Source organism: Ischnura elegans, chromosome 11 (assembly GCF_921293095.1).
Source record: "Ischnura elegans chromosome 11, ioIscEleg1.1, whole genome shotgun sequence".
In the NCBI taxonomy this organism is placed as follows: domain Eukaryota; kingdom Metazoa; phylum Arthropoda; class Insecta; order Odonata; family Coenagrionidae; genus Ischnura; species Ischnura elegans.
The window spans coordinates 57,009,260-57,028,055 of NC_060256.1; the positions used below are offsets into that span (position 1 = coordinate 57,009,260).

General features: G+C 43.4%; 1 protein-coding gene across 1 annotated transcript in view; it reads left to right on the forward strand.

Moving 5' to 3' along the window:
* The window catches only part of LOC124167637 (titin), a 222,146-nt gene that overhangs the window by 9,003 nt on the left and 194,347 nt on the right, over positions 1-18,796 (forward strand). Inside the window, exons 4-10 of the mRNA XM_046545616.1 lie at positions 331-502; positions 1,465-1,889; positions 2,731-3,017; positions 5,003-6,468; positions 8,251-8,595; positions 12,964-13,410; positions 15,417-15,729. Coding sequence (XP_046401572.1) covers positions 331-502; positions 1,465-1,889; positions 2,731-3,017; positions 5,003-6,468; positions 8,251-8,595; positions 12,964-13,410; positions 15,417-15,729 — 3,455 coding nt within the window. The remainder of the gene's footprint in view (positions 1-330; positions 503-1,464; positions 1,890-2,730; positions 3,018-5,002; positions 6,469-8,250; positions 8,596-12,963; positions 13,411-15,416; positions 15,730-18,796) is intronic.

Here is an 18,796-nt window from a genome sequence, read left to right on the forward strand (position 1 = left end):
GAAACATATTAATTTTGTGGAAAAAAACTGTATGAGACGACGAATTCGAAAAATAGCATAAAGTGTTAGTAATTCTGCTTTCATATACCTCATGTTCAAAACCATTTTAAGTCATGAAATTACTTTCGACGACGATAAGTTAGCCATTTTTGTTTATACACATGGAAAATACAATTTTATTGTTCCCCAATTTGGTCCTTGTCAGGTTAGACTAATCTAAAATCCATTATTTTATTGTAGGCCTGTATAAGTTCAAACGAAAAATACGTGCCGTAGAAACGACTTCATGAAATTCACCTAACCCGAGAATTTTTCCCTTTCTCTTCGCAGGGTTTCTCCTGGAGCTGGTTCCGGTCGGCAAAGAGGTAGTGGCCGGGGCCGGATAGCATGCGGATGGGGTAGTTTGGGCCCACCAGTCGGGTCTCACAGGCCAGGGATGGCCGAACTGGACCCGGAACTGCTTGGCGGGTGCCTGGTCACCACAGCTACGCAGACAACTCTGGTACGTAGCTTTTACCACAACTTCATGGTATCCAGTATCCACTGACCTATAAAACAGAAAATCATGAAATTACTTTCGACGAAGATAAGTGAGCCAATTTTGTTCACACACTTGGAAAATATACTTTCATTGTTCCCCAATTTGGTCCATGCCAGCCCAGACTAATCTAAAATCCCTTGATTACATCCTTTTTTGCCAAAATAGTCAGACATAGAGTTCTATATCTACGCAACATGCCCTCTGATGCTGTGATGCCTTCTCTCTCCTTGACTAGCCTAAAGAACTTCAGAATTGAAACTGATTTAAAATTACTTCATAATGCCATAAACTCGACTTCTGATTGCCAAGAACTTCTTTCTCTGTTGCATTTTACAATACCAACACCATCCCCCCGCTCGCTCTCCCTAATACATCTGACCATTCCCAGGATCTCACTAACCGCTCACCTTTATAACGCCTCACCTCCCTTTTCAACTCACTCCCTCAATACATCAATCCTTTTTACTTATCATGCAACAAATTCACCGCATTTTTCCCATCCCTCATTTAACTGAATGTTTCCTCTCTCCCCTGGTTTATTCTTTGTTAGTTTTTATATTGCTCTTGTATTTTATCTCATTTTATGTTTTACTATACTTTTCACTTTGAATTGGCGTCACGGCTGTTCGTGAAAAATGATTTAAATAAATGGATATATTAGTCATACAGCTAGACTGAAACAAAGCCTGGATTCATGTCACAATGGAAACAATGCCTGGAAACAAGTCATGGATTCATTTTCGAATTAGTAGAGTCAGCGAAATCTGCTGAAACCTCTGAAAAAATAATCTTGGACGTCTACATTGTTCTGTGGTACAGCGAGTTTTACTGTATATTTTTGCGACTCCAAAACTTAAACCACTCTTTGATGCACCTTTTCATAACGCCTCCAATTCCTCTCATTGTCTACAACCAAATTGCAGCCGCAGACCAGGCACCAGAGGCCTTACGGCTGGAACGTCCAGCAGCAGCCGGCGGTGCCGGCAGCGGTCGCCCTAGCCGCGGAGGTCAAGAAGCAGCGACGGCAGCAGGCAGAGGGCAAACCCCCGCCGCCCCTGCCCCCCCTGAGATTCGGCAGCCTCCCCCTCGAGTCCCGCCCCGTCCCCCCTGCCCCCCTGCCTCCAAGGACGCTGCCGGGCGCGGGCGAGAGGCACCGCGTGGTGCGGCGCCGAGACGAGGTCCGGCTGCACCTCACGACGGCACCCGAGCCGCAGCAGATGGCGCTGTTCTTGAACGACGAGGACGGTGCTCCTGCGGACGCACCAGAGCTCAGGAAGTCGCCAGGGCCGGAGGACGAGGAGTTCTCAGACGACTCGCTCGAGGCGGCCGAAGCAGCCGCGGCACCCAGGTAAGCTCGACGGACTTTTAGGGGGCGTTTTGCGCAGAACGTATGGTAAGAATGACCATTATTAATTGGTTGCCGCGGGCGTGACTTCATTGAAGCGATTAGAAATAATGAAATTAAAAAAACTTTGTGATAGCACATAAATTGTATATCGTATGTATACATTTTAATATTTCCGTACAATTTATGCGGAATTATGCAATGTGTGTCCAGTAACGTGGAAGGTCACTCGGAATTTCCACCGGATCAGGTTCTCCATCACAGCCAACGTTTTTATGGACGGGTTATCCATCGTCATCGTAACCTGATAACCATGGTCGATCGAACCTGACCCGTTGTAAATCCCGAGTAACCTTCTACGATACAATACGCCGGGAAAGCCTGCGATCATTCTTCATACGTCCAGTAGCTTTAGAAATAACAAAAATAAAAAGCTGGATCAGCAAGCAATAAATAGTCCATCGTCATCATGCCCTGATGACAATGGAGGACTCGCTCATCAAAACGTCGCGTGTAATGAAGAACCTGACCCGGTGGAAATCCCGAGTAACCTTGTACAATACAATACGCTGGGAAAACTTGCGATCATTCACCATGTGTCCAGTAACTTTAGGAATAAAAAAGTAAAAAGCTGGATCAACAAGCAATAAATAGTAAACATAAGTAAAAATTGTATGCAACAATGCTAAAAAATAGTTTTATATGCACATGCACCCTATAAATATCAAGCCAAAAATGTAAGAATTACAAATGTCAATTTATATTGCGTCGAAGGATTCCTGAAAACCTATTCTACCTCTACTGCACATCTTCTCATTTATGTTACTATCCTTTTTACGTACAGGCCTCCGCCATCACCCTCTTACTCGGCGACATCCTCGACTTCTCCCCCGGGAAGCGAGGACGGCGGTGTGAAGCGGAGGAGTGTGGCGTGGGAGGTGTCTCTGGAGGAGCTGGACGCCTTGGCGGAGGAGGAGGGCGAGGAGGATGGCGTGGAGGAAGAGGGCGGCGAGGAGGAGAGGGCGTGCGGGAGCAGCGATGTGGCCGGCATGGCGCCCGGAAGCACCAAAGTGGTGCGCGGACGAAGCTCACGATCCAGGAGGTCCTCATCGTCCGATCGGTCACTAGCGAGTAAGTCTCCTCGAAAGGTCGCGATACACGGTGAATGATCATGCTGAATAATCATCCAAATTAAATCATGTGTATCGTTAGTAAATCGTGTGCAAAGGGCGTTTAACACGGGGCACATCTTTGCGCAATCGGACGCATGTATGAAGGCACAATCAAATTGCGTCGTGAAAAGCGGTGAATTGTTAGAACGCATGCGAGAATGCATAGATGCGAGAAGGCAAATGTTCTAATTCCAAGCTCGCATTCTCGCCATTTCAACATGTTTTCAGTGCTAACCTGCGCAATGACGTACCCCGTGTAAAGCGGCCTTAATGGAAAAAATTGCGAATGAACCGTCATGCACATGATCATTCAATGACAATTAGAACATGTTCTGTTTTTACTTACATGATCCTGTAAATGATGGCTGTGCGAATGATTTCTTAGTGGCCTCTAAATGGGGTTCATTCATTCATGAAGGAACAAATCTAGGGCAGCAGTAAACCAAACCCAGTAATGCAATACAGTGGGCCGTCTTCCATAATGCTTCTTGTCTTGATCCCGACTCTTACTCCACTCACTTCTCACGTTGGTATTACGAGATCTCACTAGATTTCCACCTCTAATTTTGACGCCAAATTCCAAGATGCCCGCCACCATTACCTCATGTTTTTAAAATGAAACATCTCTGATAAAAATACTTCCATGTATGATATTGTACACCAGCAATGCTATTTTTTTATGACCAGGAGACCATGAATGAAAATGCTTCAAGTGAATGCATTATTTTGTAAATGTTACCACAGTTAATCTAGCTCAAGCGAGTCGAGTTGAAATCATTTTCTAAATTACTTTAAATTCGAACTCTTACACTCAACTTGAGTTTGAGATCTGAACCACCTAGGTGAGGCTTATAGTAATATAAATCTTTCAACGAAATGGTGCCTTCATATCTGGTTTTCTTTGTATAAGTTACAACCTTTAAGGCTTCAAGTCTTGCTAAAATTGCGATTCTTCTTGTATTTCACAACCCACGGACTGAAGTAATAAATATCTGAGCAGCAAGTCCATATAATATCAATGTTCTTGCACATGAATAGGATTTTACAGCGTAATGCTATCCCTAGCAACAGGGTGTAAATATTTATTTGTTTTTATTTTCGACTTCTTTCGCGCGAGTTTGGCCTCCTGTCGATAAAATTGAAAAATCCAATAATTGAAAAATTTATTGAGTATAAGAGCATCCCATGGTCCATACATCAGTTGTATACAGTGTAAAAAATTTGGCCCACCGAGAATTTTAAATCACCGTCACCTTTTTAAACGTAAACTTATTGATATGAGTGGTGTCCGTACTGTGGCAGCTTGTATCAACGATGCAGGGATGCTATCAAGGAATACCACGGAAAGTAACATCCTCTATCTCACGGACGAACTCCCTTCACCATAGTTTCTTTCATCATGGTTAGTCTCACTACTTATCCTTCATTCTTTTCTTCCATGAATGAGTAATGTTCATAGCTTTTTTTCCTGTGTATTGAATGTGTAATTGTTATGTACTTCCTTTATCATAAACTTTCAATGCAATAAATTAGCAGGCTCTTTGAGGACTGCTCGGTATAAAATTATAACTCGATTTCTTTCTTTTTCTTGACCTCTATTACTTAATGATTAACGTCTCGGAGAATAGGTCTGAGAATTATGCGCAAAATTGTATAAAAACAATCTTTCATGCCTTCATGTATCAATTCATTATCACTCATAGCCCTGGAGAATATATAAGAAATATATCGAAACGTTGGCACATAATTCTCAGGTCTATATTCCGAGGTGTTGATCATCATAAAATGATAATGCAATAAATATCTACATCTATCTTCTGGAGTATAACTATAAATTATGGAGCTTTCAACTCGTAATGATGAAGAATCTTCGGGATAATTAGGTGGTGCTTCGTCTTCCCTTCCCTTCTACAATATTTATTTCATTATATTTCTTTATTCCAGGTTCAGAGCCCCGCTCGGTAGACGAGCGTAGCGGTTCGTGGCGCGGCCGACGGTCAGCCAGCTCTGCCTCCGTGGGTCTCCATGTCTCATCCAATGAAGAAGAATACTCTGGCAGCGGACTCGAAGGTGGAGGCGAGGCCGCCGCCGAATTGGACGAGATGGCCAACGCCGCTGACATGGCGATGTTGGCGGACGTCGAGATGCCTCTAGCTACCGCACAGGAAAGCAGGGCGGGTCCTAAGGGGACCTACGTCATCAGAAAGCGGAGAGGAAGGGCTGGAATCAGCAAGGGAGACAGCCAGAAGGAGGATGAGGACGCGACTAAAGTACCGAAGACGGCGGAAAACTCAGTGCACAGCCCGAAGCGCCAAGAAGCCGCTTCCTCCCCGGACTGTTCACTCAACAGCTCCCCCGAGAGCGACGAAAAGAAAGCCCCGAAGAGTCCAGCCAGCAAGACCCCCGAGAAGGCGCCGACCTCGAAGCCACCTAGGTACTTCCACGGCTCGAGGATTCCGGTGCTGGAAAACTCCCGCATCCCAATACTGGATGTGTCTTGTCGGTCCCCCAAATCTCCGAGGACCCCTGAGAGGTCCTCCCCCATGAAGAACGTGGTCTACCTCTCGGGTTCACAACCCAAGTCCCCCACGGAGACGACCCTGACCGCCTCCATAGAGCCCCACCAGGTAGTCGTCAAGATCACCGATTCGGGTTCGTCCACGGTCATGACCGGGGAGCAGAGGGTCTGCACGCCCCCGACGATCGCCGCGGACCCGGCCGGGAACAGACCGGCCGAGCTCCCCGAACTCAGGAAGAACTCGCGACCCAACACGCCACACGACCGAACTCCGGAGCGGAGAAACACACAGGGCAAGCTTCCCCCGGCACCGCCTCCGAGGACCGTCACCGCCCAGTCCCCATCGGCCACCCCCAAGTCTCCGGCGGCTTCTCCGGGGGCAGTCCCTCCGGAGACCCCTCCGAGGACGACATCGGTCGATTCCGGAAGCCGTACGACGTCGTTCGACGCTTCCTCCGTCCCGCCGGCACCTCCCAACAGCCTCACGGAGGCGGACCTCATGGAGCCGCCTCCGTCTTCGCCAAAGGAAAAGGCACCAGAAGTCCTTCCCGCCACGCCAAGGGAAAAGGCCCCAGAGGTCCTTCCCACCACGCCAAGGGCCGCGGAGGAGCTCACCGAGGAGCCAGGGCCCCCAGAGGCCTCGTCCACCCCTATTGCCGTCCAGTCCAAGGAGAGCTCGGCGGTGGTCGAGAAGAAGGTTCCGACCAAGTCCCAAGCCCCGCTGCCGCCAGTACCGAGGAAGAACCCAGCGCCGCAGCCGCCACCGCGTCCACTGCCGAGGGTCCTGTCGCTTCCCGCGATTGCTATCGGAGTGCCCTTCGACGAGATATGCGAAGTGTACGACGATAAGGATCTAGCAGATGCGGAGGTTAAGGTGGAAGTGGAAAAGGAGGTGAGCCGACGTCTCTTTCATTTTTACTCGTTGCCCAACTATTGCTTTTTATACTTTTGTGGGCCAAATTTTTATAACTTTTTGCTATAGCTCATTGTCTTATCATATAATTATTTTAAGTGAATATCTCTAAAGATAATACATATTCGATCAATAGGTATGTGTGGATAAATACGAGGATATGAGACCCACAGGGCATTCGTGCAGGCATAGGCAATCACACTAGTTTCAGAGTGGTTACAGGTGTTTTTTGTACATTAACGGAAACAATGACAATTTCGGTTACAAACACGCCGCCATTTTCAATCTTGTTCACTCATATACCTGCGGGAGCTTTTTTTCCTTGTTAATTTGGAGTTTTCTTAACTTTTCGGTACCATTGTGGTCCTCAGAAATTATTTTGTGGACTTGAATTTTTGGCTATCTTCTCTTGGGTAACATATTATTTAATAGGTTCCTTATTCTTCTGAGCATTGAAGAGAAAGATAGTAATTTTTCCTCGCTAATGTTCCTTAATATCGATACTTATATGTGATTTAACTACCGAAATAAAGAGTAGTAGCATATCTGCCGAAATAAATGAGACAGTGGTGTAACTAGGAATATGTCTTGGAGGATGAGATGGCCTGGGGTAGCGATCCCTCCCCCCCCCCCCTCTCCCAGGAGAAATCTGGTAAAACTTTTGAAATATTACATCCCAGGAAATACATTTTACAGCATTTTGGCTCTAAAAATTGAACCTCCAGCGGATGAAGTATTTATATGTCAAAACTAGTCAATAGTTTTAAATATTTTTTACTTTTCTGAGGCTTTGGGGGGGATCTAATCTATCCCCTCATCCCCCCCCATAGTTACGCCACTGGAATGAAATAATACGTATTTTCCTCCCTTATTTTATTAAAGCATGTAAACGCGTCTTTAAAGCGTCGGCAATTGCTTTTTCATTCATAGTTATTTATCCGTAGCTGTAGCGTCGCCAAATTTTGGCTAAGCATCCCAGAGCGGTTAAACTAGAATTAATTTGATAACATGATTGGAGGAGGCTGATACTTCATGGAAATCGATTTTAGGATATGAAGTAAAAGACTTTGCATTTTTACACCGTAATATTTATTTTCAAAAATAACTGTGAGTCCTGACGATGCTGCAGTTCAGTGAAACAGATTGACTCCTTTTAAAATAAATATTTATGTGGGAAAGTGCAAAGTATTTTTCTTCATATCCTTGAACTGACTTAACTATGGAATTATCCTAGCACGCCTGCCTACATAGTGCTATGATTATTTCGTGTAGCGCGATTTATTAGGACGCAAATTTCATAATAATAATAATGTTTTATTTGATGTTGCTACATGTACCTACCACTTGATATAGGACTCTTCAGATTATAAAAATACAAGAATAAAAATAGGAAGTACAATCATAAACTGAGAACAATGGATACAACATATCTATTATACATACGAAGAATGAAATATTTATTCACACATTCACATGCAATATTTATTCACACATTTACACGACCATGGTTTCAACGTAAGACGTCATCATCGTAGGATCTGATGATGACGTTTTACGTTGAAACCATGTTCGTGTAAATGTGTGAATAAATATTTCATGAGAAAGCATAAGTTTCTTTTTTATTCTTCATAATGAATCGCTTTCACAAAGTTACGCCTCAATCATCAATATTATAGATATCATGCATCGTTAAAATGTTCATCGTATAAGTATAAAATTTTCGATTTCAAATATCTGAAATATCTTTCGCATTTATTATAGCCGGAAGGAGCGGTGGAGGTGCCAGTGAAGGAGCCGAAAGGAGTGGAGGCGAAGGAGGAGGAGATAGTGGAGGAGAAGTTGGAGGAGACGAAGGCCCTGGAGACGAGAGCCGAGAGTGTGGACGTGGTGGAGAAGCGGGTGGAATTGGTCGTGGAGGAAGAGCCGGTGAAAGAGCTGGCCATCAAGGAGGTGGCCGCGAAGCACGAGGTCGGAAACGTGGAGGCGGCGGAGAAGAAGAGGGTGGACGTGGGAGAAGTTGCCGGGGAGAAGGCGGAGGAGAGCAAAGCGGAAGAGGAGAAGGGAGAGAGGGACGGACGGGAGAGGGAGGTGGAGACCAAAGAACAGGTGAGGCAACCTTTAAGTGTATTAGACTCATGGGCGCAGTGGCGCGGCGAGGGAGGGGTTTTGGGGGAAACCCCCACCCATAGAGCGCAGAGAAATTTATTAGTTATATCTATTTTAATTATTTGGATTAATATTACTTAATAGTGTGAGGAGTAATAAAATATCCCTCAGAAGGCCGTAAAGCCATTTTGACCCATTTATCTTATTTTTTCTGGCGGAGGGCCCCCGCACCTCCCGCTTACCCTGGCGGGTATGCCAAACCCCTAGGCCCCCCATGCGCCTGAAATCCCCCCTAGCCTTAATCTCTAGCTGAGCCCCTGCATGGGCGTACCCAGCGGGGGGCAGCGGGGAGTAACAGAAGCAAAAGTAAATTTAGATCAATACGAATTTTTTAAGGAAATTTTACTTATATCCAAGAAAAGTGATATCAGTATAAAACACGTAATTAAAATTTAAAAATTCGAGCAGATAATTTTAAAAACTAATAAAGTGCCATTATGTATATTTTTTATTTTGGTTTCCTTAACCTTTTATGCGTTACAACTTGAAGGACTTGCCCCCCTCTAGTTTTTACCCTGGGTACGCCCTTGATTAGGCTCGGAGCTGCTTAACACTCGCAACTGCTAGAATGAGGTTGCCTGACGAACATGTATCTTTCAGAGCGACTTAGAGAACATTATCTTTGTAGACGGCATGTTACCGTTGGCATTATCTACCGAAAGCAAACATAAAAAAGAGACGGCGATAATAATCTTCACTCATGAACTTTATTTCCGTTCACGATTACACGATCACTCAACAACAAAAACATACTATCCGACAGAAATGACAGATACCCAAGAAAAACCGTTTTCATGGTAATTGCAAAGTTCATCCAAAATAATGCTTGCGTTGCCATAGCTCAGTAGGAATGGAGTTGAGACCCCATGCTGATGGACAAAAATGCTAAAAATTATCTCGCCTTCCACCTCCTGAAGTATTGCAGATTCCTCCTGAAACACACTGTATAGAGGTGAAAACTCGAGCATTTCCATGCCAACGAAAAAAAGTACTGACTCGACTTCGTGTAGCTAATAGTCGAGGAAAGCTCAAATTACCTCGAAAGAATCCATTAATAATGGGGTTAGTAATATCTATCAATAATAATACAAGCGAAATTTTACCAGTAGATTGACATATTTTACGGATCAAATTCAACTGTCATTCGTCGTTTATTAGCGAAGCGTTCTCAATGTCATCTCAAGCAATTTCTATGCGGTTCTATTTTATTCAATAATTTTTTTTCAGTAAAAAGCCGTGCAATTCGCTCTTTAGCAATAACTTAGTGAACATTTCCGAGAAAATCTGTGCCAGTAATGCTCCACGTTCAAGGTCACACTATCCAGTGATAAGAGAGAGTGACACCACAATGTTTCATTCACCCCAGGCTCATTTGCATGAACACTGAGTTGACTCATTTCGATTCTGCTGACGCGGGAGTCTTCACCGGAATGCATAGCAGACTTTTTAAAAATGTGCCATCGAGGAAACCAGCTTATCTGTCTCTTCAGCATAATACATCGTAGGTACATCTTTCGCTTTCAATTTTTTTATCACCAAGGAAACTTTTGAGCAGTTTTCCGCTAGCTCATAGCCAGCGACTGAGTTCGGAGCAGAAAATTATTTTAAAAGATTACTTACGTTAGTAATATCCGCCTATTTTTCTCGGAACGCTACCTGACGACATACTTGTTTAATGTGAGTAGTTGAAATCAGCCACCAACCAAGCCCGAGGCTTACGTTCCGATTAGCTCATTCAAAATTATCTCCTGAGCGCTGCCCTTGTTGAAAGGACTTATCTATACATAGAGGATGTCTGTTTGTTTGTCCGCTATGCGTTTCCTTACGGCTGCACGGATTGCGACGGAAGTTCATGCATTGGTGCATCTCATTCTTCCAAACCCCGAAGTGCTACTTTTGGTTGCGTTCGACGCGTCTTTTGCTTCGTTATCTCATTACCGTTTGTTACGTCACGTGAACACAACTTCTGCGATTTGACATCATGTCGGGTAGGCACACCTATTGACACGCTCGAAGATGAAACATTAAATACCTATATGCAGTGCTGTAGTTGGGCCGGTACGGCGCACCCCCTACAATGCAAACTCGTCATAAGCGTACCGATTAAAATACCTTTTTACTTATGTAAAAAAATAGCCCTAGGTACTGTAAATTGTCCAATGAATTTCAGAAAGAAAAATCAGAAATAATTATTTACTTGTTCAGAGTTATCTCGTGGCACAACTTGGAACTAATATAAGAGTTGGAGTTTGACATTTCAATCGCGGCCGGATGTATAATACATGTTCAGCTGTTGGCAATTTGTGGTGAGTACCGCCTAAATTTTTTTTCCTAACTACAGAATGGCCTATATGATCATGTAATCCAAGTTCCAAGTTTCCCACTTCTCTGGATATTATCCTTCCGATCAACGCCGGGTGATCTGCTAGTTATTATTAAAACAGAGGTTGGTTGAGCTTTTTTCTCTAATTCTAGTCTGGGTTCCAAATTAATGACTGTTCGACTGTGAATCACGTAGTATAGTGCTACCGAACCTTCCAACTACGCGATTTTTAAGACACATAGCGTCCGCTAGCACAGTTACAGGAGAACATTTGAAACTAAACGGCGCAATTCAAAGACTTTCAGGAATACCTCAATAACAAAAGGAGAGACATCTGTGGTCGGACCCTAAGTAACAGAATCGCCCACCCACACAACTCAATCCATCCCCCTGGGATGCGGTTCACCAAATTCCACGTTGCCAATCGGGGAAGAAAAATATTTTGCAACTCTCTCCAGCCAAAATCGTGTCACCCGCGTGTGACTTCACCAAATAATCTCATGTCGTATTAAAATATCTTAAACGTATTGTCATAGCAGAGGGGCGAGATAGGTGGGGGAGAGTCATGCAATTCTTGAATCTCATCAAGATTCCATCCACATGCCATCCATCGAGATTCCATAAGTTTTCATTTCGAACGGTCGATGTCGAGTTTAGAATTTCTTGTGTTCGAGATGTTACTTTCCGAATACGAGATGATCTTAACATGACAGTAGTCAGATTTAAAAAAATCACAGTTAATAATTCCAACGCGTTGCCAACAATTTGGAATAAGACTAGGAGCGAATTTAGGTGGGGTTTTATAGGGTTCATGCCCCCCCCAAAATATTATCAAATAATTTTAAGTTTATTAGTATAATAGTTTTTTATCCATTTAAAAGAGTAAAGGGAGTGTATATGCAAACTTATGGCTAAATGTCCCAAACGTGAGAGACGATTCAGTTGTATTTATCGTGAAGTGAAGCACTCCCTGCAGTAAAAACGTCCTTCTCTGTAGGGGGGTATTCCATATACTCCCCGAACCCAAATCATGACACCTTCCACCCAACTTTGATGCTGAATCCGCCCCTGAATCAGGCGCTTGTGATGAAAACCGATCGAAATTATTCCGATCAGTGTCGTGCTCACCTCAGGCGACTTTAAACCATTTAATTTTTTAACACAACTAGATCCCTACGGAAACGGTTTAATAGGGTGGTTTCCCATTATTTTTTTATTGCCTAAATCGAAAGATTATTACTCCTGGAGTACGTATTTCACGCATTTAGATTTTTAAATGACGATATCTATTTTTCGCGGATAAATGAAAAGTGAAAATTTTCAAGCTCGCGAAAACGCGACGGCTAAGTATGAATGCCGGGAAAACTCCGTGTGACGTTACTCTGGTTCCCGCTGCCGCAAGTGAGGTGACCTTGGGGCGAGGCTTTGAGCGCTGATACGACGCAGGATGCTAGCAGGTAGCAGAGTACCCTGCTAGCTGGCAGCGCTTGGCTTAAATAAGGATTATTAATACCTTATCAAACGAAGAAAACTTTCCGACCTTAGCCAGTTTTAATAAGTTATTATTAAGACATGTTTCCCTGAGCTCTGTGCCTCATGCATGCATTGGTAATCTCAGGCGATGTATAACTCCTATCCTCTCGTGTAGAAACTAGGTCCCAGTGACGTCACGTGGAGTGGCATCGCCTGGGCGCCAATCTGGCCTTTTTCAAATGCAGTTAAAATTGACCATTGCCATTCGTCTAAACCGGTATTTCTAATACCAAATAATTTGTATATTATGAATGCGCTAATGATGGGTAACGAATCGCAATCAATGCCTTTCGTTTTCTATGATGAAGTAACTACCCTATTGGTTGTAAAAACTGTGATCCGATCCATAATGTAAAATCTACTCAACTTTACGGCTTAAAAATCTGGTAAGCACAATGTCATAGTGTGTTACGAAGAAGTTTTGCTGATGGAGCACATTGCGTGGTTCGCAGGCATCGGTGAACGGGCAGGACTCGCCCGTCAACGGACTGCTGCTCGAAGACGAGTTCGGGTGCTTCGAGGGCGGAGACGGACCGTCCCGGCTGCCGCTGCAGAGAAGCAGCACGATGCCCGCCGTGGAGGAGACGCGGCACTTGCCCATCGCGCCCTCGGCCTCCGCCTCGTCCTTCCCGCCGCTGCCCCCATCGCCCGTCGACGAATACTGCGAGGTTTACGACACCTTCCTCTTCCGACGTTCACCACGCATCGCCCCCCCGGACGGACCCCTGCCCCCGAGCCCGCCTCCCGACAGCCCCCAGCCGCCCCCGCCGCCCCCACACTCCATGGCCTTCCACAGACCGAGGGAGGCCAGCCTCAAGTCGCGGTCCATGGACGGAGGCTTCCCCAGGGGACAGAGGAGGACCAACGGTGGTTCCAACGGCAGAAGGGCCAATGGAGAGGTTTGTTCCCAGTGTTGTCTATCATTCCTTTATTAAATGAATCGAGTTTTCCGGGTCACTTCGGACTTGAAGAAGCTGACTGAATGTCAGCGAAACGTCGTCATCAGGGATGAAAGTCCGCGGAAGAGATCCGAGAAAACTCAATTCATTCATAAAAATTGGCGGATGCCTCCTACCCAACATTCCTTCGTTTGTGTTGAGATCCGAATATCTACGGATTTCGTAGGATTGGTTTGATTTAGCACTCTGTTTATTCCAATCCAAAGGATATTCCTTCTCCTCTGCATGTTTGTTTTGATCTCGTGTCCTTTCATTTACCTCAGTACTTTCTTGGTCTCCTTTAAAGAAATGGTCTTAGATTTACTTTTTGTTATGTTTCCAGTTCATTTCTTTGTTTAAAGTGTTCACTGGAATGATCAATGTTTTTGCAGAGTCCAGTGAATTTTAATTTCGTGTTTAACTCCACACTGCCTAGCATCTTATGTTTATTTCGTTTTCCATTCATATAAAAACTTAGAGTGACATGCACTTTGATGACATTTTACCTGATATATTGCTTGAATATTTTTAACCCTAAATGTATGTTTAAACCCAATTTCATTTATTAATAACAATTATTAAGTCTATTTCAAAACGCATATAACAAGCATTCAGGTTTCCTATCTAGGTGTCCAATAGCATTTGAAGAAAAATATATATCTATGTTTTTCCATAAATTTTCCAGAGCGAATATTGTTTGTTTTCCCATTATTTTAGAATTTAAGTCTGCCTTTGAGTTGATTAAAAATCTTTCTTTCCTAAATGTAGGAAAATAAACAAAATCGGTTTAATACATAATTTTTAAGTAGGTTGATAGAAAAATCACATCACCAGCCTTCTTTAAATTTAAACAATGCCGTTCTGGTTCATAGGAATAAGGTTATATCACAGCCAGACTATGCTATTAATATCATCTATGTAAAAGAATCAGTAACATAAAAAAATTTTTTAAATGCCTTTTTCCTTAGTGAATTGTGGATAAATGGAGTAGAAAAAAAATCTACTCTTCAAAAATCCAAAAATGTTGTAGTTTTCACAATAGAAATAAAGATTAAAAATGCAGCCACACAAGGGAAAGTCGACTTCACAACTTGATGGGAGAGGCTTGTTTTTTCCCTTACTCAACGGTCTATGTCTAATAAGACCATGATATTATTATAAATAAATACACTGAAAAAAATCGCACCGACTTTCTATAATTACAAGAGCACACAATGCAACAACAAAGGCAATTTATTCCTTACTAATTGGTGGTGTTTTTGGTTTTCCAGAGTTTTGGATACTGTATTTCTATTGCAATGCTCGAGTCTATTCCAGTAAACATAATCACAGATAACTAATATAGTGTGTTTCACAATTTTTTTAATAGTCTGAACCAGGTGTTGACACTAAACATGTGTCATTTTCAAAGGTTTACACCTTTATTGTATTCTTGCAGGTCAAAACTTGGGTCACAGTATTAAATTTTTTGTGGAACATACAATATTAGTGTATCTGTGATTATGTTTCCAGTCTCTCAGTTCCACCAAATATCGCCATCACCCTTAACCCTTTTTGTATCAGCCTATTTTGCCTGGTATGCTGAAGAATGCCAGTGCTTTTATTGGCGAATTTTTCAGGTTTTGCGCTTAAAAATTTTGATGAAACCTAATAAGCCATTTCAGAAACTATATTTTTTTATTTGCTCCCAAAACTTACGGGTATGTTAAAGCATGACAGATACTAAAAATAGTCACCAAAGCTACATGAAACAAAAAAATAAATGACGTGAGGGTAAAAAAATGTGGCCGATAGATCAACCCTTAGCATTCTTCGCACATATTCCCTGGACCGATGAATCACCCCACTGGCGCTGTAAGGGTTAAGTTGGTCTATTCCGGTATTTCAATGATGATTTTTGGCGTTACTTTTGAATGCATGCATTCAAGTCTCTTGCTTGATGTCACACACGCCTTTGCTCTTTGCAGATGCCGGGAGAGCGCCGGACCCTTCCCACGGAGCTTCAGTGTGCTTCTGGGAGGAGGCGACGGCGGGACGACGGCGACCGTCCCCTCAGCCCAGTGCCTTCTCCCCCACCCCATGCTCCTGCACACCTTCCACCCCCCAGACCTCAGCTGCCGACACCCCCAAATGCCTCTCTGCCAGAGACCCCTGTGTTCAGCCCCAGGAGGGGGGCTCCTGCGGCAGACGTGCCACGCCGAGGACACATGTACCAGAGGAGAGGCGAGTCCAACGGGGAGGCATGCAACATGCGACACCCCAGTGGTGCCATGACGGCCGGTGAGTGCTACAGTCCACTTTTACATTACAGGGAAATATTGATTTTGTCGTATTTTTAATGGTTTTATAACTATGTAATTGGTATTTGGTCACCTTCACATGAGAGGGTTGTGGTATGAGGATGAGGTGAGGAGTGGTCATATAGGAGTGACAGCATAATTCTGGGCTTACATGGTTTGGTATCAAACTCCCCGTACTGAAACCTGCTTCCAAATGAATGGCCTAATCTATTTGTAACAATAAGGCTCTGTATTGCTGAACATATCTGGCTCCTGGCCTACATAACAGTTAGAATGATGTTTAATATGCTATCTTAATGCTTATGAGTATCACTATGTTGGTTACCTTTGAGTTACTACAGTTTTTGCTTTGGGTTGAGACTCTTGCACCCAGTTAAATCATTTGTAAATCATGTTAAGGACCCAGTTAAATCATTTTTAAAGAAATGGGGTAAATGTCGGTTAAGATATTTCGTTGTCTCTTACTACCATATTTTTACAAAATACTTGGCATGAACCCACAACTAAAGCTAAAAGTGGAAGTTATACATAATCAGTTTGCAATTCATTGGTCTCCTGGATGCTGTCACAGGCAGCCATGTAGGATAATCAAGTCCACATGATTGAGCTCCAAGCATAACCATGATAGTATGGGATCAATGACAGGGGGGCTTGGGGGATTAAACCCCACCCAGAACTCAGAGAAAATTTACAATTTAATCCATTTTACTTTATTATGTAAATATTACTTAACACGTTCAGAGCTGCTTCGGTCATGATGACCGAAACATGTACTTCATCTCCAAGCCCCTTTGGTCATTATGACCAAAGAATGAGCCTTTCTTTGGGCCGCTCATAGCAAGCCGTCGGTCACAGCTACTTTGGCGACGCATATGTAACGTGACTGACGTGGCGTACATAGACGGGTGCACACAAAAACTCAAATACAAAGGATCCAAGTATAAAAACAAAAGAAAATGGAGCTGCATGTCGGCGTAATGGACGAATTCGTCTAAAATTCCACAGCAGGGAACGTGTTAAAGAATAGTGAAAGGATTAATAAAATATCCCTCAGAAAGTCATAAAATTCACCATTTTGAACCATATATATTAAAAATTATCTGGGGATGGGCACCCGCACCTCTGGTTTTCCATACCCGTAGTAGTTGCTTCTAAAACCCCCCCTAGCCTTAATTCCAAGCTGTGCACCTGGCTGGGATAGCCCCTACTGATCGGCCTGGCCATAATATCGGAAGATCCCTGGCCACATCCCTTATATACTAACTCTATTCAAATCCCTTTTAGGCTATTCTATGTTTTAATTCTCATTTAGTTACCAGTGGACAGAGAACCAATCTTGCTCTCAAGGTGTGTCCATATTGTAATGCCATCTTGATAGCAAATGCAGTCAGTCGCAAAATATGCTAGAGTTAGAATTTCAGCCCTGGGCAAGAAAGAATAGCTTACATAATGCTGCAATGAAGTGAAATGCCCTGCTCATGGAATATAAATTATAACAAAATTGTATATTAAGCCATGGGCTTGACAAAGGTGCCAAAGCGTGATTTCTGCTGCAGAAAATGAGCCGAGACCAGTGTTTTTCTGAAGCTTAGTAATCGGTTTACCGCTGATACCAATATGGCCACTAGAATCAGGGACACTAATCCTAATCCACATCGAGAATAAGACATAAGCACAGCGCCATCGTTTTGAGGTGGATTTACCTCTATATTAAAGCAGAAAAACTGGCACACTCCATTCCCTTTTGTGGTTGCAAATCAAAGTTTTAGCCCTTTCAACTAACATTAGCCAGACTACTTTGGGGGGTAAGGGGTTCTGAATCATCCTGCAACCCTGCCCCAAAGTACCGGTGCATTATCTTTGGTGAACTATCTAACGATTTGATCGTTGGATTATTCTTCCTCATAGAATACTCCTCCAAGATCGTTAGTATATTAATTGCGTATGCTTGGTTTTGCTGATGGTAGGACCTGCCCGCCTTGTGACGGTGCAGGATTCCTCGTCCTCTCCCTTCCTTCCCCGTCCTTCCCCTGGAGGCGTCGTCGGGCTCTCATCGCGGCGGCGCCTCCTTTCCTTTTTCCTTTCTGTCCTCCCCCTCTCGAGAGGCACGGGCATATAAGTCTCAGACTTGGTTCCCGGTCCTCGAGTTGTATCCTCGCGGGGCCCGCCCTGGGACCCCCGAATCCACTGTCTTTGGTGAACCCCACTCTGAGATAATTTATGGCCTTTGTTGGCTCAATGCCACATTTTGTTATGAATAATAAATTCCACTTGATTCTACTATTAATACTTAAATACTACTATTCTAAGATGTAGTATAATGAATTCTCCTCTAGTTACCCCTCCACTAAAATATTTCTGGATACACTTAATCTTGCTGGAATCATCAAAGGACATCTTAAGAATATGCCAACAAGAATATAAAGTAATAAAACCTCTGGTGGTGGGCGAATTTAAGTTTGGAATTTTCCATAGTTTTTTCTTTCATAAGGAAGATTGTCCAAATTCAAAAATTATATGGCTTCTTCAAAACAAGGTACCTAACATACTACCTGAATGCCTATGAGGATCACTACGTTGGTTACCTTTGATTTATTACAGCTGTTTTGAGACTTTTGGATGTTACAAACCCAGTTAAATTATTTTTAGAGATGGGATACATGGTGGCTATGATATTTTGTTGTCTCCCATTGCCGTAGTTTTACAGTAGTATGCATAAGCCCACAACTAAACCTATAAATAAATCTATAGTCAGACAGTTTGTTTCAAGGGCTCTTTTTTTATATTCATTGGTCTCCTGGATGCGATATGATGGAGCCACGTAGGATAATCAAGTTCTCATCATTGAGCCAAATCCTTCCTTAACTTGTTTTGAGTACATACATTACAAATTTTTTATCCTGACCACTGCTAACAACCAGGGAAGGATCCAGAATAAGCTGTCAGGGGAGAAGAGAAGGGACACGTATACTATTATGCCTATAACCAGGAAAGCTTTGGGCAGGGAATTCTCTCACCAAATTCTTGGTACATATTTTGTAGTTTGG